The 19,459-nt window shown below is 39.5% G+C and overlaps 1 protein-coding gene across 3 annotated transcripts in view; it reads right to left on the bottom strand.

Moving 5' to 3' along the window:
• VCAN (versican) overlaps window positions 1-19,459 on the bottom strand; it is a 108,134-nt gene that overhangs the window by 9,805 nt on the left and 78,870 nt on the right. For all 3 annotated transcript variants that reach the window (XM_037032232.1, XM_037032230.1, XM_037032231.1), the window contains 2 exons: window positions 17,713-17,871; window positions 16,159-16,241 (listed from right to left, as the gene is read on the bottom strand). In XM_037032232.1, the coding sequence (XP_036888127.1) occupies window positions 16,159-16,241; window positions 17,713-17,871 (242 nt within the window). The remainder of the gene's footprint in view (window positions 1-16,158; window positions 16,242-17,712; window positions 17,872-19,459) is intronic.

The raw sequence follows: 19,459 nt of genomic DNA, 5'->3' as shown, positions 1-19,459 counted from the left end.
AGGAAATTGTTCTGAATTCAGGGAACAATAACGACAACAACAAATGGTCCTAATAGCTATTCCCAAGAGCACTGTTTATATTTATGTCTTTTAGAAATGTATAATAAACATTCCAGAGGATGCCTATAATTTTTCTTCCTTTGGGTGGTTTTCAAAACTTTTAAATATGGTGAAAAGCTAAGATTTTGATAAAACAATTAATAAAAAGGCTAAACTTTGAAAACTTCAGTATTGAGATCTACTTTTTCTACATCTTTCTTTAAAGTTTTGATCATGCCAACATTAACACAGGAGACTAGAGATTTTGACTTTATTTATTATTTATTTATTTTTGAAAAGAGTCTTTCAAGAGCAATAAAACTGCAAAGAACCAAGGGAAGCTTAATACAGTTTTTTGTATTTTGTTTTTGCTGAAAAAAGAATGAAGATTGTTTTTTCGTTCTCTGGTGGAAAACCAAATCCAGCAATTAGATGGCTTTACACCCAACTCCAGTAGACCGAGTCATCCCACTGAGTGCCACCAGATGGCCCTGGAGGGGCAGCTGGGAAGACCACACTCACTCAGGTAACTGACCAGCAAGTCTCCCATGGACCTGGAACTGACCTTCACTCTGAACTGGCTTTCTGTTTATTTCTCTACTTTCCTTTTCTTTGCTTACTTCCTTTCCCTTATTACCTTTCACAGCACTCGTTTAACAGGTAATAAACAAGGAAATGGAGCAAGAAAACAGCGATACAAAAGTCATATCCAGTCCATTGCTGATGTATAACGAACTTGTCTTTAACACATGGTTTAAGGTAGGATAAAAATAATAAACAAAAAATAGGAATGCCCTAAAAATGACAGATATCTACATTTAATGTCTCTGAAAGATTATAGAGTTCCTCAAAATTTAATTTGGATTTTGGAACACAGTACTTTCTAGCTTACTTTTTAACTAACCCTCTTATAAGAAATCAAGAAATGTCCTCAAAAGTAGAAAACGTCCTACCTCCCAATAGTATCTGCCAACCTTGCAGTGTTCCCCCTTTCTCCCTTCTGCCCACGCTGCCCATCTCCCTGTCTTGCTTTTTTCTTCCTTACACTTATCACCTAACATCCCATATGATCTACTTAATTGTTTTTCTCCCTAGTAGAATGTAATCTCCATGAGGACAGGAATCTGGGGTCCTTTTGTCCAATGCTATATTCTTGGTGCCAGGAACAATGCTGAGCACATACTGTTGTTTTTTAATAAATAGTCTGACATTTAGAAACAGTGAACCAGAGTGTGTTGCATCCTCCCCTACCCACACCTACCCCGACCCAAGATGTTGCTTGCTGCTAACAAGTGGTAGGTGAGACAGGCAATTACAGACAGAGCTGATGGGAATAGGTGACTTTTCTGGAAGGTATCTGGCAATACATATCAAAAGCCTCAAAAAGTTCCTACCCTTGGACCTCATGACTCTATTTCTAAAATTCTACCCTAAAAAATAATTATGAATGTGAACAATATTCCGTCTAAAATGCTATTTATACTAGCAATAAATGGGAAACTACTTTTAAAGTGAACAAGTATTTAATAAGTTATGGTATAGCCAGAGAGATAAAATATCATATAGCCCTTAATATCCTGTCTTTGTATAAGGGGATGGGTAATACTAAAATGTTAAGTTAAAATTAAAAAGCCAAATACTAAAATCACACAATGATCTAAATTTTACACATACCATATTTTGCTAGGTGTAATACGCACCCATGTTTTTGGTCCAAACTTTCAAAAAAAATACTTTCACTTTAATTTTCTAATTCAATTATTTATTTATTTATTTTTAGGGACAAAACCTATTATCATATTCCAGGGTATTATTTTGCATATGGATATAATTATTGCTTTCTAAAGTTACACTTTTAATGCATAAGCATAAATAAAAGAATTTAAAATATTTATATAGGTACAGAATTAGTACTACCCATGAATAATGCACATCCTTATTTTTCCCTCAAAAATTTGGGCAAAAAGCTGTGCACTACACATAGCAAAATACGTACTCTCAGATGCAGCTCTGTGTGTATAAAAGACCAAAAGGAAATGCAGTAAGATGCTACAAAGTTTATATTTAAGTGGTAAGAGACTGAAATTATATTTTATTCAATGTATTCTTACATACTTTCCAACTTCCCTAGAGTAAGCATGAATTATTTCTCTAATGATAAAAAAACAAACACTGTAAAAGGATCTTTGCAGCTTATCAGGAAGGACTTACAGATTTCTTAGCTGACCCTTTTAAATCTAACCTCAACAAATATCACTTCAAGTTACAGTCATTTGACTGCCCTGTATTTTGCAGCTGACATTTTCTCCTCATCTGAGCAATGACCAGCTCATTTTCACACTGAAATGAGACTCAGATTCCATGCCATGGAAGTGATTCTCAGGGTGTGAGCTGCCCAGGCTCAGACCTCTGGTAAACGATTTAATTGTTTTTGGTGGGAATTAGATTTGGCTTGCAACAGTGATTTAAAGTGTGTGTTCTGTGTTGTTGCTTGGCAAAGCCGTGGCTTAATGGTGCAGGACCAAATTTTATGGCTGTGGTTTTTATAGGAATGTCTGATACCCACAAACATGTCACACTATTGCCTCATATCTGATAGCTCCATTGTGCGGATTTATTTTGGCTAGGGTGCTTTGATTCTGCTCCATGTTATTGCCAAACAGAGTAAGCAAAGGAAACTTCAGTTTTCTGAACAACTAACTGTCTTTGTTTCCTCAAAAATGCTTTACAACCTTATTTAATATCACTTGCAGAGAGAAATAGTGTAACAAAACCAATCTTTGACTTTAGGTTTAATAATACAATTTTTTCACTACAGCTAAAAGTGAGGAAGCCATCTCTCCCCAGGGAACCAGTTTGAGCTATTAGGCTGTAATAGAGCATCTTTTACACACACAGTGTTTCACACACATGGAAATACAGATTTTTGAAATGAGCAGAGAAAAATCGCCACTCCCATATCAATTTTTTCCTCTTCATTTGGGATTTTAAGCATCCATCCTGGGTGACCTAGCCTTGATCAACCCTCTTTGAGGGCTGGATGGGAAAACTAAGAATTATTCCAAAAAGTTAGTGTGTCTTAAGGAGAATTGACCTGAACTTCATAAAAAAAAAATGTTGATCAGTCTTTGGCACATTTGTCTCCGTCTCCGAGACTCGTGTTCCCCACCCCAAACCCCTGTTGCCCTCCCAAGACCAGAATTAGGTGAATGCGACACCTGAAAAGAGAACCCTACATTACTTTGCATTTCTGTTTCCTTCTAATGGCAGAAAATTATGACATAAAACTCAAATATTGATGTAGAGAAAAAGCTAGCAAAGATTTAACATTTTCTACATGTTCTGTGACAAACTTGCATCTTATTTAGAGATAATTGTTTTATACCTAATATAAAACTGCTTAATGGTGTACGTTGTATGATAAAATTACTTTATTTTTAGAGTTCCAATTAAATGTGTACCACTCTCTATCTGTAAAAAAAAGAAAGAAAGAAGAAAAAAACAACCACCATTTCAATTAAACTGGATTGAGTAACTTCTCAGTTAGTGTTTTCTTTTTCTTCCCCTCTCAACCAGATTCAGGCAAGTCAGCTGCCAAACACATAAAAGGATTCAAAAAGCCTCCAGTGAAAATCCACCAGCTATACAGAGTTTCTCACATGAAAACTGTTGCCACAAACCTGAGAACTCATTTTGAACCAATCCTAATATTGAGGAGGAAAATTCAGAGCAGACTGAAGTTATTCATCAAAATCCATCCAACTTTAGCCCTAACTGATGTGACTGAGTAGGTTGAACATAGCCCTGAAAACCAAAAGGTCACCAGTTCGATTCCTGGTCGGTGCATGTACCTGAGTTGCAGGTGTTTCAGGCCAGGGCAACCAATCAATGTCTCTCTCCTTCTCTTTCTCCCTCCCTTCCCCTCTCTCTAGAAATAAGTAAAATGTGAGAAAAAAATTTTAAAAATTCCATCCAACTTTATACTTAGATTACTCCAAATAACCCATATTGTATTGTCAAAAATTTATTTCTGTCTCATATTAACACAAAAACAAAGAATTATTTTGCAGGTCTTCTGGAGCACACAGAACCTCCCTGCCTGCCAGTTGCCACTCTCAGAAAGTGGCCTCAATCCCACAGATGTAACAGGGATTTGAGTAATTGTTCTCAAGCAGAAAGGCTAAAAAGCTATTCTTTCTTGCTCTTCTCAAGTCTCCAACTTGATTCAATAAACATACTAGAGGAAAAGTGTGTGTGTAGGGATGGGGTCTCTGCTTTTGAAAGTTACCGGGAATCTGCTAAAGTCAGACAGGGTTTACATCCCTTCAAGGTGAACCTCTGATTGTGGAGAGTCTAAGAGTCCCTGTCAGTCAGAGGTAGCAGACATCTTTCATCTTTAAAATACACACCACAGGGCCGTGACCCTGGGGCCTTAAACCCTCAGCAGATAACTAGCATTAACAAAACAAGCAGGATAAAGATAACAAGCAGGATCAAAACGAACTGATGATGAAAATGTAATGTAAATGACTGACTATTTCCTTTTGCAGAGATAGGTAACTGACTTTATCACAAGGTTAATAGATTTAGAAATAAACCAGGAGTTTGCTTTGCTTAAAAAAAAAAAGTTTGCTTGGGTTCAGCTTTGGGCTGTGCTTTCAGTTAAAGGAAACAAGACTAAGCAGTATGAGTTACTACTGTGACAGTCATATCCCAGCTGGTCCTTTAAGTGACAGATACAAGCAAACGATGAGGACCTGCACGAACAGCTCGACTGAAAATAAAAGGCTGGAGCAAGAAAGGTTCTTGAAGCATAGGTTGGCTTCCTTTTCTACCTCCATACAATGTTCTAAAACAGTGTTCATTTTTCTACATCAATATTTTCAGAGAAGTGTTTGAAAAAGAATGTCAATTCAAAAAATCAAAACCTTGAAGATGCAAGGTCATAATTCAACCTCTGCTAGAGAAAGAATTCCCAAAACATTAAAGACTTTTGTGTTTAAATTCCTTTTATCTGCATCTTAAAACTAAGAAGTTTTCAAAGCATCTTTTTTCTTATCCAAACTTAATAACTAGCCTGTCATAATACTTAATCCATTTCAAATTATTTGCCTTTATTTTATTTTACTTATTTTTAGAGAGAGGAAAAGGGAAAGAGAGGGAAAGAAATATCAATGTATGGTTGCCTCTCACATGCCCCCACTGGGGACCTAGCCCGCAACCCAGGCAGGTTCCCAGACTGGGAATCAGACTGGCAACCCTTTGATTTTCAGGCCAGTGCTCAGTCCAGTGAGCCACAGCTGGCAGGGTTCAAATTATTTTCATTACAATTTTACAATTTCTCTTAACTTGATCTAATGACTATAAAGAATAATCAATTGTTCACTAACTAGTTCTTCTAAAGACTTAGACATTCTGTTTAGAATCTCTTGCTTTCTTTTCCCCTATACTAAAAACAAAAAAGAACGTTCACAGACACTAGGTTAAATTAAAGGCTATCTTTCTGTGAGCCACCCATTTGAGGCTTTCCACCATCACACACACAGGCACACACCCTACAGTGTGCCCAGCGCTCACTGGCACTCAGAAAGACCTGTGTAGCAGGTAGGTTCTCACCATAAATACCATAAAGAATATGCAAATATTTAAATGATTAGCAGTGCAGACAACAACAGAGCCCTGGAGATGGGAAGCTAAGCTATTCATTAGACAGACTTGGTAGCTAATAGAACAGTTCTTACACACCAGTCAGCTATTGGGTTATGGCCCGAGCAAAAGGTACCAATCATTTCATACTGTGTATCCTCAAGGTTTCTAGTGCGGAACTGCAACGGCAAATCTTGAACCTACAGCTAGTAAAGGCCTACTCTGTCTCCCTATGTCCAGCTATCTTTAGATAGTTTATCAGCTTAAATGAGATCACCTTTTAATTTTTAAAATTCACTCTAACTCAGATTACCCTGAATGGTGAATTAAAAGCCCTGTGATTCAGAATTATTATGAATGTTGCCAAGCACATTTGAACAATTAATCATAGACATTCTATTAAAAAAAACATCCTTGACATTTGCCCAGGGAAGCTAGTCTATGATGCAATATGTTATTGTAATTTGGGGGAGAATTTACTAAAACTTCAAATTATAATTGGGTGTTTTTTTTCCCATGAACAGTCCAGTCACTATTTTCACCTAGTCTGTCCCATCCCAGATACCGCTAATTTAATTCATTGTAAAACATTTTCATAAGAAAACCAAAAAATTCCTCTAGATTCGTACACCAAGGAAACTCGCCAAAGAAAACTTTCCTGTGTGTATTATTGTGTATAAAGTAGAGACTGGGGCACTGGTCCTAATATTTGCCTCAGTTGCTAGGATTTTACCGAGCACGTGACTCCATGGGTTGGCCTCAAGCTGCATTTGAAAAATCACCTTTTTCATAGGTAACCTTCAGGTTCACAATATAAAGTAATTCAAGTTAGAACTTTTAAACGCAAAGCTACAGGAATTTAATTCACAGAGAAAGTTATCCCTGTAGAGACATTCAGATGGCAGGCGGGGAATGCGTAGTTTCGAAACGCAAAATACAACATGGCCACTAGGTGGTGATCTCCATCCATCATTATTTTATGAATTACAAACGATTAACAAAAAAGAATTTAGAATACACCACCAGAAATTATAATTATTTACTCCATGTCACAGAAAAAAATGACAGGATTGGCTGTGTATGTCCTCGCAGTTCTGGGAGGGAGAGCGTGAAGAGAACACTTTGCTAGAGGGTGGACCTCAGCCAGAGCATCTTTGCCAACCTGATTTGCGTTCTGCTCTGTTAGAGGCCGTGGTGGCCATAATCTGAATATCCTATTGGACTGAAATGTTCATCTATGGCAGCTGCTTCTCTCCATTTTGCTTTTTAAATTATCCCATGGTTTATGTCAACGGTGAAATCATATCAGAAGCAAAGCAAAATCGATAATACCTACCTAAAACCCTTATAATGGGGCAGATCATTCACACCTAGGTGCACAAATGAATGTCCACAGTGTGGTTCACATTCAGTGTGGTTTTAGGTGAAAGCTTATCAAGAGTAGCTATAGAAACATGACACCAGAAGCCGACTTCCCTGTGTGCAAACCCCTCTTTCCCCCTGTGCTCCCACAGCTACAAATGACATCCAAATGCAGTGGATGCCAAGGGCGAGCAGATAACCACCGAAGGATAAAAGCAAACTCCAAACAGAAAACACTTCGCCAAGAGCGCGGCTTACCGGTTTGAAACACACGCTGATAAGAGGCCACCTTTCCCTAAACAAAGAACTTAATAACCACGCTGGGTTACCCCCAACCATTCAGAACACAGGTCAAACGTTTATCTGAAAGAAAGCTAGAAGGACTACTTATTACAGAAATAAAAACATTTGGGGACCTTAAAATGCCTTCGTTTCCCCTAGACAGCTGTGGGACACAATAGGCATTTGTGTGCAGTCTGTGGAGGGTACATTTAACTCTGTTTTATTTAACTTGTTCGGGGCAAATGACCTCTCTGCAAGGTAGAGATTGACCCTCTCCTGATCCTCATACTTGCTTAAGGTTACTCTGGTCTGGGTCCTTGTTTATGTATCGTTTAAGGGAGGTTATGGTTTTGCTGTTGTCTTTTAGTTGAACAACTGAGAGGAAAAGAGCAGCTTTGTTTTAAAGGAGAAAGAGACGTTTGTTTTGGTGTCACTGCCTGAGGCTGGCAGCCTGCAGTCAGCTCCCACAAACATGAATATGCTGAAGGAAGAAAAACTACCTTGGGGTCTCCTGATAGTTGTTAAAGTGGCAGCGTGCCCACTCTTTTCCTAGCTGGCAAACCTCTGTATGGGGAGACAATCTGCCAGGTCTTGAGTGCAGCACTAATCTTGTGTAATAGTGTGAGCTCACTGCCCGACAAAGGCAGTAATTATCAACAGCATTTTCCAAAGGATGTGAGTTCCTCCCACTGTGAGACCACTTGGAGACAGGGCCCCAGGCAGAGCCCCCTGGAGCCACTTGCATTCAGTGCCTACCGTGAATGGGTGCCAGTGGACTCCTTCGCAGGGGCTTGTTTGCACAGGTCTTTAGTCAGGAAGTGCTAACATCCAAATGCAATGCGAAACTGCCAAAACCCATTCAACATTTTTTTTTTTTCCTCTTTGATGGTTATTCATCGCCTGAAATTATTAGTCATGAAATTTAAATGCCTGTATGTGACTTTAAAGTTTCATAGAGCATGTCGGAAGAGCATCTGTGAGAAGGAGCTATGCCATTGATAACTTTTTGGGGGGGTAATCTTCTCAATTATGAAATGATTTTCCAGTGATGGGTAAATACTGTTTTTCCAGCTGTTTGACCCATCACTAGCTATTTGCACGCAAGAAAAGGTGAGGTGGAGATGAGAGTTTTCTGTTCTAGAGCCCGTCTGTAACGCCTTACATTTCTCATGCAGAGTCAGAAGGACCAGTGCTGAGTTTCAAATCACACTGAACTGCAACATAAGTAAAAATGTTCATTAAGAGCTTGGTGGTCTTTTGCAGAAAAGAAACTGAGAATTTTTCTAATAATGATGAATGTGTTAAAGGCTGAGGAAACAGCATATGTTTTCCTTGGCTTTTAAGTTAATATAATGAAGCCTGTGAGGTTCAACATAATTAAATTAATGTGGATATGCAGTGTGACCTGTTCACAGAGAAGCGGCATTTGACTTGGAGCTGACACCACCCCACAGCTGACACATATCCATCTGCAAATGCTTTATAGAAAGTCTTCTGAGATTTTCAGGTAGAAAGAGAAAAAGTTAAGTTTTAGGTTTGGGGGGGGGTTGTTTTGCATTATTTCTCTGCTAAATCATGTAATCCTTTCAAAGGAGCAGAAACCTACAAAAAAGTTTAGAAAACACCAGAAATTAGTTAATAGTCCTGATTCTCTTTTCAAGGTCCAACACATCTGGGAGAGGGAGGAGGCTAAAACCTTTGTGTTTATGAAGCGCAATAATGATACATTCCTGCAGAAAAAGAATAATGGTTTATAGCCTGCGATTTGTTACTTTTTCTCTGCCCCTTTTAACTGTCTCTTCCTGGGTTAAGGGCTATTTCTTTATTGTTTCTACTTTTTTCAAGGCTGTTTTTTCTCACAATACTTTGCTTGACAGACTGATGTGCTTGTTTATGAAAGAAGAAAAGGCACTCTGGATTTAAAGTCAAATCCACAACCAATCTGGCTATTGTCACGAGCCGACTCTACCCAGGAGGGCGAGTGGGTGTCCCAGATTCTAGGTGTGCCAGCTTGCCAACTTCGGATCATGCTTATAAAAATAAAAAACAAAAGCAGTATTTAGTTATGCTCTAGAAATATTTGTAAGTAGAATCTTTTTAAGTAGCAAAGGCTATCAAGCAGTGTTTTGTAAGCTATATTGTGATCTGTATTGTAACAAGAGACAAGATGAGTTGGCCAGAACTAGAAAATAAAACAGTTATCAATCTGTGAATTAGTCAATTGCTCCAGAACCTGCTGGCTAGCTCCAGACCAGCGCAGAGGAGAGGAAGTCTGTGCATGCCCCGAAGGGTGAGGAGGAGGGAGGTCCTGACTTCTTCCTGGGAAACCCGCAGGCCAGCTGCCTCGAAGGGTCCGGCTTACGTGCTAACAGAGTGAGATGACGGAAGGGAAACGGGAAAGAGATGTAGGAAGTGTTTATTAAAATGTATAAGGATAAATTTGGGGTTTGTTTTTTTTCTTACCAAACAAATCAAACTTTCCAGAAGCCCCTCAGTATTTTAAACAGGGAGCTGTCAGTTCTGTTCAGTCCTCAACCTCTGGACAAGGCTGTCAGGTGACGCTTTCCTTTGAAGTAACGGCATCTGACCCACTGAAGCGTGGGGTCTCCCGTAGTGCGGGGCTAGCTTTGAAGGTGCTGGGAGATGAAGGGAAGGGAAGGGAGGAAGGAGCAGTACAGACCACGGAGAATTCCCCTCATGAGAATTTTACTTCTTGGGATCAGAAGGAGGATGGAGCGGGAAGGTGACAGCTTTAAATCTCTGGTCCGTGGATTGATTTTAAAACACTGGCTGGGGAAGCAGGTTATTCAAAGTAGTGAGATGACAGCACCTGTTTCCAATATCTCCCTAACGGTGCTATCCACGGACACACAATAGTCTATAGTTGCAAAGAAAGTTGTGAGCATGAGATTGCCAGGAAGCATAGGTGGAGAAGTGGAAGTGTTTCCTGAGGTCTGGCCCCCTCTGTGCGGGAAAGGACAGTCACACATGGTGGGTGAAAGAATGAAGCTCCGTCCCCCCTTAGGCAACAGCTCCTCCTGGTCGAGCAATCTATAAAAGGGGAAGTGGGCTGATAACATCCAGGAGTGGGATTTCCTTTTACTTGTCTTATCACACTTGGATTTAGATAACAGGGCTCTTTAAAGTCATTTTTCTTAAAAGAATATAATGGTAGAATATGTACCTATCTTGGAAAAAATCCTCCTTCAAAGTTGTGAGTAGTCGTTGGTTTCCTAATTCTCCATGGAAAATCTGCCCTCGTGTAACTCAAACCTGCAGGGCGCAGAGGTTGAAAAGTTTACTTTCCATTTCTTCTCCCTAAAGTTTACTATAAATGTATTCTTTGGACAACCATGGACAAAACTGTCATCGTTCCCAGGAGGAACACTGTTTTCCTTGGGTTAACAACTTTTCTAAGATGCATTCATTGTGCTTAGCTATAAATTTCTGTTTCTGAGGAAGATTTTTTTCTTGTCACCATATTTGAAATCCTACCTGTTAGGTTTTAATGTTTTTCCATACTGGTACAACTTTAAACAAAATATTTAATCTAGATATGCAAGAATTGCCACAAAGAGATTTGGCCAAAAGACTTGATGGGTCATTTTAGGATTCAAAAGATGACAGTGGAACAGTTAAGTTCACTGAACAATGTATGGCTATTGAATATCATTCAAAAAACATTTATTAGGTATCTATTTTTGTCAATAATTCTGCTAGGTGTTGAACAAATGGAGATGAAAGTGAGTCTCGGCCTCAGAAAGCACAGTGGCAGGCAATTACGCCCCAGAGGTCTGTGGTAGGATGGGAAGAGCCGCAGGAAGGCTTCCTGGACAAAGGAGACCCTTGGCTGAGCAAGGAACGGAATGCTTATGAAATAAAATTAGGGCAAGGGACATGAACGTTCTAAGTACCAGGGCAAGCGTATGCAAAGACCTGCAGGAATGAGACGTTCTGGCTTCTTCCAGAGGGTGTCTGGAGATGGGCTAGCACAGGAAGTGGCAGAGGAAGTTGGTGGACTCGGTATGCCACGCTGACTCTCAGAACGTTACTGCAGGCAATAGGAAGACATTGAAGAATTTTTAAAAGGGAGTAAAACGAGTTCAGAGCAAGGAGAGGGGAAGGTCGTAAGCACTGAAAACAGGTCTGGGGGAAAACACTTCAGACTAGTCCTTCATTTAACAATGAGTTAAGGATAGAGCTTAAAAGTCAGATAATACTATAAAAGCTAGATAAGAAATATTTGTTTAACTTTACCAGCTCTAATGTGTATTTAACTTGGATGGCTGAACTTCATGTCTTTGAAGACATTACTTGTGTGACGAGGAAAGTATTTCATTATTGAAGTTATTTGCCAAGGTTTCTAATAAAGCACTCGTGGCATTTCACTGTGACAGAGGTCAAAGTCAAGTTAAAGCGTAACTGTGAGGAGGAATCACAGCTGCTGATAGAAGTAACTTTGTGACACCCAAGTTGAAGCCCAAGTGAAAATGTAGATGTGTTCAGAGAAAATAACCTTAATACACATCACAAAGGGGAGCCCAGAACCAACTTTACTCACAAGTATCCTTTTGTGAAATTTACTGGGCAAACACACCAAATCAACAATAAAAAAGGTTTTTACAACATCACAAAAGCAGGAATTTGGCATTTTATTAATTGTGTCAACATCCTATTTCAGATGCCACTAATGGGGAACGAATCGATCAGAATCTGAAGAAGAAAGGCAATTCAGAAAATTTGGACAAATAACATTGTTAATTTAGCATAAGCATGTGAGCTGAATTAGTCTAGCTGTAAAGCATAATCATGTTAAATATGTTAAAATTATACCGAAAGTTGATTGAAAGAGAAGCTTAATTATTTCAAGAAAAATAATTACTGTAATCGAGGCCTAATATAAACTTGTTTCTACTGAATATTGAGCTGAGTAACCAAAGGTTCCTTTTGTTTTAACACCGCTGTGCCTCCCAAGAAGGTTAAACCCTAATCAATCTTTCAAGCCAAAAATGGAGTGGGGGTGGGAAGGAGAGAAATCACTCTAAAATATAAACGAAGTCCTTAAAATTACACACAGTCAAGTTAACACCATTTCCAAGTGTAAGCAGATACTGCTTTCTCCGGTGAAAAGTTTACTATTAGGGGCACTTTGAAAAGCAAGACACTTGGAATAAACAGCGAAACAAAGGAGAGCTCTTTTATTCAAAGGCCTGTTGCACATATGGAACCTGTTAAGGGGACGGTGGCTGCAGAAAGGACCACAAACCAGTCTGAGAGTCACCTAGGCTGTCCCAGAGAGGAAGGGATGGGGGCAAGGGTGGGAACAGGATCAGCAAGTGGGCCGGAGATCAGTCAGATGGGAGGGAGACCGGCTGTGGGGCAGACGTTCTTTTCTGTTCCCAAATGTTCAAAGCTAAGGGCCACTCCGTACCACCCTTTCATTTTATACAGAGAGTGAACTAAGAAGAAACCAAGGGTCTGTCAGAGTTTTTTCTGGAGTTGTTTGTGTCATTTCTTTGATACACTTGGCTTGTTTATGTAATTCATCTGCTGCCTTCTCCGACCAAGGCCCTCCCTTGGTGCTCTCTCCGTAACCCCGGGCCTAAAACCTAAAATGTCTAATTAGGAATAAGGTTCCTGTGCACATTTTGTAGTTATCAATGTTGGGTTACCTTCCTGTGAAAATTTCTAGTGAAATCAATATTTTTTGACAAAGTCCAATGCATGCTTATTTTCCAAGTTTAAGACTAGTCTGATTATGAAAATGGTAATTTTCACAGTCCATTAAAAATTAATGGACACAGATGAAAAACATGGTTAACTTGCCTTGCTTTGGCGGAATGGAATAATAACAATTGGCGGGCCAAGCTAACCTGACTGGTACCTGACAGGGAAGATGAATTCCCTAAGATATTTTAATAGATCTTACATGGCTGCCAGATGGAAGTCAATATTTAGTCTCATTAATCAAGCTCACAGATCTTATAGGGACACTGTGAGAAATAAAAAGCAAACAAGAGAAACACTTCTTTGAAGAGCTGACCTCCTAATGGAGAGACCAGAATAAACATCTATAACACACAAAAATGCTAAGAATGAAAACACACAAATCAATTCTATGTAACCTATGAGAGATGGTACATAGTCAGGGACTTGGCCCAATCAGGTGAGTATGTAGCGAATGCCAGGCTTTACGTACACTCCACCTGCCAGATGCAGCTATTCGAGGCTCAGGGCTGGCGCACGCAGGTGGACTGTGCGGTGTCTGAGTCTGCAGGGCACAAGCACCAACCCAATTGGCCACCTGAGCCCTTGACATTCTGGCTTCTGTCATGTGGTTGGGATCTCACATGGACCTGCACTTTCCACTGGGCTATTTATAAAGGAAAGTCTGTGAGAGAGAGACTTGATAAGTGTCCTTCGAGCCCATTTTATCACACAAGAAAGACATAGGCATCAACAAGGCCAAACTCATTAAATGCCTATACTACATAATACACATTAACAGAATTTTGAATGGTTTCAACCATCTGTAATATATAGAAAAATGTTCTTTTACTTTTTATATTCACTTATAAATTAATAAAACAAGTCTATCTTCAATTAAAATTAACATGCAAGGACTTGTGCCATGCCAACCACTACTCACCTGATTGACCATATTTATCCCCCTTAGTTACAACAAAAAGAAAACATACAGATGCAAAAATTGCAGATTTTTGCAATTAGTGAGGACGATTAGAAGGAAATAAGACTAATTAGCCCAGACGCTGTGGTTCATATACCTGACTGGGAATATGTTTTATGGGCAATCAGCTTTCTTTATGTTTTTTGATTCTTGCCGAAGTATCTACTCATGAACTTGAATGGCAAACAGTACTGATTACACATAAGTAGTCATAACAAATAAAGGGCAAGCCAAGCTTTATCTCAGGGTTGCTAAAGGCAAAAATGTAGTAAGGATACTCTTTAGAGTCAAGGAAGTACCAGCCAGAAAAAGGCCAGTGGCTTTGGAGACAGGCCTGAGTTCAAATACTGGCTTCACCTTTTAATAGCATTGGGCTCTGTGCAAATATCTCAGCCTACTGACCTGTCCTTTCTTCACCTGTAAAACACCTAATGCCTCCTACAAAGGTTGTTTATGGGGAATAAGCAAATGCAAAGTCCTTATTGCAGTGGATGACATGGATGCAATAAGGAGTAGGAGAAGAGACCCCCCCAAAAAAAAACCCAGAATTACCTTCTGGCGGGTGGGCCCCTTGTAGTACAGGCTTCCTCTGCTAGACAAGTGTTCTAGAAAGCCATCTGAATCAGGCAGTGTATCAAGTGGTGTTGCTGTGAGAGGCTGCATTTGGCTTCAGTAAAATTTTTTGCAAACTCTTTCAACATGTTTCCCCATTACATGATGGGTGATTTATGAGTGCACCCACCCATACCACGCAGAGTGTTCAGCAATTTTTGACAAAAAAGGCATGGCCCTCATGAACCACCCTCCCTATTGACTCTATCTTGCCCGAAGTGATATTTTTTTTGTTTCCCCAGGTGAAAAAAGTTCTCAAAGGAAAACGTTTTGCCAGTGTGGAAGAGGTGAAACAAAAAACAGCAGAAGCCCTAAAAGCCATCAAAATTGATGCATTCAGAAACTGTTTTGCACAGTGAAAAAAAGTCTCGATAGATGTACCACATCAAATGGAGAATACTTTGAAGGTGACTTAAGTTTAAACATGTGAGAATAAATATACAATTTTTTAATAAATAAATTCCATTTGGGGGGGGGTCCCTCCCCCGTATGTCCACAGAGCACAAAGAAGCTTTCCTGGACAGAGTAGAACTTCCAAAACCGATTACTTTGGCATTTGTTCTAAGATGAACTTTACATGTTGCCAAATTCATTAAATTAGATGAGCGGCAGCTAATGAATGAAATTTAAGCAGCTAAGTAACTCGCACCCCCAAAAGAGCTTAACAACTATTTTCAACTTTTCTTCCTGTTTATCTAACTTAGAATTTAATTTACACTTGCTGCCTAGCCCGGTGCATCCCAACTTTATGTGCATTTCAGTCACCTGGGGCCCACTCAGAAAACACAGCTGCCAGAGGTTCTGCTGCAATGAACTTGCACTGAGTTCTAGGCAGCTGTTGCCTTGTTACATCCTCCCGGTGATTCCAACAGGAGGCCCAGACGCAGCTGGTGTAGCTAACCCTCCTTGAGTCTTTTTGAAACAAAGAAAAACAGCTTTACCTATCCTGACTTAAGAATCTTATTCCAGGCTACTCGAGATAGTGGCCAGTATTACCAAATCATTCCTTTCTTTATAACAAAACATATAATTAGTCAGCAGAGCTTGAATGGGAGGAAATTCATAAGATCACAATCCAACATTTTTTTTAAGATGAAAAAAAGTGGGTATTTTTTTCTTGGATATACAATGAGCCATGCCTTATAGCAGATTTCCAGTATAATTATATAATAGAGAAAGGTATTTTTAAAGGCCTTTTCTCTTACAGTTATTCTTTTCCTTTTCATTTTGAAGCTACTATACAAAGCCAAGATAACTATCTTAAAGACAGACTAAAGGCAATTCTGATTATGTGGTTTACCAGTTCAATGGAAATCTGATACAGTCTTCTTTCGGAGAGAGCCACGGTGATTGAAGGACTGGTGTCCAGATACATTCTCCTGGAACTCTGGGCTAACTCCCCTCCATTTCACTGAGCGACCCAGAGCAAGTCCCTTAACTGGTCTCCAGTCTAATACGTCCTCCGCACAACGCAATCGGCACACAGCACCAAGTTCCTACAATGGGCATTACGTGCATCAGCAGCTTACCAGTGTGCTGCCGTCGGTCCAGCGGAAGTCATGCTCAAACATCTTGTCATTGAGGCCTATCCACTGGTAGTCATGGCCCACGCCTACAAAGACAGTAAATGACACAGATATTTGTATTAGCTTTCCAAAATACGGATGGACTGTAGTAAAAAAAAATATTTCAGGGTGAATCATGCATCCTTTTCTGGCTAAATTTTTGTTAGGTTGCTCATAAAAATATTTCATGGTCTAACTTCCTTTTGTTCTCCTGCCCAATGAGCTTTAAACTAAAAAGGTAATTTGCAAACATTGCTAAACATTAAAATATCAGACATAGACAATCATCTTTGTAACAATTTGTTACAATATGAATGTTTTTATTCATGCTTCCTGATGATAGAAACTTTGGATTTATTTTTTTATTATTATGCCATTAGCCAAAAATTTAGTGACTCAATACAGCAGGAGAGATCTTACCCACGCTGGTCTCACTTTGGAAGCCACATGTTTGCCCTAAAGCAGTTTAAACACCGAATACCTGTGCCAGACAGTTTTGCAGAATTTCCTCAAAAATAATGGCTTTCACCATAAAATGTGTCACAGGTAAGCATGTCAGGCAAAAAAGTTAAATGAACTTCTATCCAAATTACAGATTAATGATCATATTTCTAAAAGATAGCAGGCATCAGGAGAACATATTTAAGCAAGCATCAAACAATGCTTTATGAACCAAGAATTTCTACATATTTGCTACAAAAACCTAGCTGCCCTCATCTGTGCTATAGTTTAAAGAATTAGTAAATAACTTTGGTGGTAAGTTTCATAGCATTGTCTCCATCTACTTATTATCATACTATGAAAGTCCACTTTCTATGGTCTAAAATAATTAGAAACTTGAATGAGAATGAATTATGCACAGAGGATAAAAATAGGGCACTATTAACAATTCAATCTTAATTACTGGGACGGAAATAACTGAAAGCAATGTTCTCTTTAACTTCAGACAGCATGTGCATGTGCATATTCAAAACAGAGACCACAAAGGCAATAACCATCAGAATAATTATACTGAACCATAAGAGGTCGCCATTTTTGTAAGTCAAAAAATGATCAAAGCAATTTCATGTAGTCAAGCCGCAGCAGGGGTGTCAAACTCATTCTTACCAGGGGCCGCATCAGCCTCACAGTTGCCTCTAAAGGGCTGAATGTAATTTCAACAGTTAAGGAGTAGTCACATTTATACAGTCCTAAAATTATTTCGGCCCTTTGAAGACAACCACGAGGCTGATGCGGCCCCCTGTGAAAATGAGTTTGACACCCCTGATCTATAGCATGCTGCTTCACCTCTCAGTGCTGGCTGACCAAAAAATGCCTTCCTATGGTATAGTTGAATGTTTCCCAAAACGGGGACTCATATAGGAGAGATGATTTTAAGTAGTTTGCAGATGAAGGACTTAAGTTGAATCAGAACTGAGAAAGCTACTCTTTTTGCTGGTGGTGGTAGATGGAGAGAAAGCTAAGCAGGTGGTGAGGACGAGCGCAGCTTCAGGAAAGCAGTGTACATTCGGTACGTACGATTCACAAACATTTGTTCTTCGTGAGAGAGGATGCTTGCGAGATGGGCGCCCTGCAGACGGCACTCCCGTTCGGCTGCGTCCCACGTGCGTCGATGGGCAAAGTATTTGTAACACTGCCCTTGGAATTTGTGCCAGCCATAGTCACACGTCTCGGTGTCTGGGCAGAGATAAGGCGAGAGGCTTAACAAACTCACCTACATCATTTAAACTTGGCCCACCAATCCAAGCATTAACAGAAGACCCAAGGCATATCAATGCAACATCCCTATAGTAACAAATTCATAAAACTTAGTCATAATGACAAAAAAAGTATGATGAAGAGGGTCTAGCTGATTCCTGCCAAGTGGATGACTGTACAACAGGTCAACAGATAAAGTCTTGTCCTTCTGTTCAACTTTGTTTTGTTATCATGTAGATGATATGCTGTAGGAACTTAACTCCTGTGTTTTATCAATTAGCCTCTACTTAGACACAGGCCTGATATACTCAAATGAAATAAAGACGCCATTTCACTTAAAGTCTCAGAACCTGGGGAGGACATCTCATGGGGACTTACTATACATTTTTTGCACTGAAAAGCCAGTATTTAATGGCAATTTCCTTGATTAAAGCCAGCTTTAGAGGGAGAGAAGCCTGGAGGAGAGGCCAGTCAAGACCCCTTCGGCTGTAGTGTCTACTGGCTTACTTGTGAAGCAGTTTGGGCTAATCCCTTACAAATGAAAGTTTTCTGAAGAGCATCAATTAAGCGATAAGAACTCCAGCTAATAGGATTCTGAACACTTGCATAAGGACTTCAAAGGTCTGGCAGCAGTCCGGTCTCATTTCCCAGAGAGATAGCAGGCGGCCAGTATCTGGCCAGGTAAGATGTACAAAGAGAAACAAATCTTCATCAGTAGGCAGCCTCTGGGATATAGCTAAGGCTGCATGCCTTCCTCCCCAAAATAGCAGGAATATAGGTAGCTGCAAATGCAAATGTATCCAAATTTTTAATTTATTAAAAATGACAAAACCTAAGTTCTTTAACTGCATTCCCAATATTCCACCAAGCCATTTTATCTGGGTTGATAAATATATCTATCTTTTCCCCTCTTTCACAATGAGTGCACTGTAACCAGTGCCCTGGTAGGAGGAAAACATTTTTTTCAGTGTATTTAAATTATACACTGGCAGGAAGCGTCAGCTGTATTCCCTGGATTGCCATTTCTAATGTATTTTCATAGGAAAGCAGCTTTGCTCATAGCTCTGCATTCCCAGTGGTGATCTCCTCTCAGACTCACACTCACAAGTGGGGCTCAACTCTATTTGATAACAGTACATAGAAATATTTTTGATTTTTATAAAATAATTCTCACAAATATATTTAAATATTACATGTTAAACTAATACAACTGTAAAGTTCATAGCATGTTAAGGACCAAGAAAACTTTCCATGTTACCTAATGACCATCAGTTCTTCCCTTAAATCTACTGATCAATAGAAAAAACCAAACCTTCCTCCATGAAATAAATGCTTGTTTTATGTATCAGACTTGGTGGCTAAATTGAAAGTCAAATTGCCTCCTGATTCTCGCTCTATTTACTCCTCTTTCTACAATTGTGGGAAGGCATGCACCGTGAGAGATGAAATTCACTTTTCCCTGGCTTCAGTTATTTGGGCCATAATCATATGACAGATGCAACTTATCTCTGAGAACAGTCTTCATTTCAGTTTAGTCTATCTGGCCTGTTGTTTAGTTACAGCCGGC

The sequence above is a fragment of the Sturnira hondurensis genome, unplaced genomic scaffold (genome assembly GCF_014824575.4).
Source record: "Sturnira hondurensis isolate 20B ecotype Veracruz unplaced genomic scaffold, ASM1482457v3 Scaffold0021354, whole genome shotgun sequence".
Taxonomy (NCBI): Eukaryota; Metazoa; Chordata; class Mammalia; order Chiroptera; family Phyllostomidae; genus Sturnira; species Sturnira hondurensis.
The sequence above is the reverse complement of the archived record's forward strand: the minus strand, read 5'-3'. Positions and strand labels throughout refer to the sequence as shown.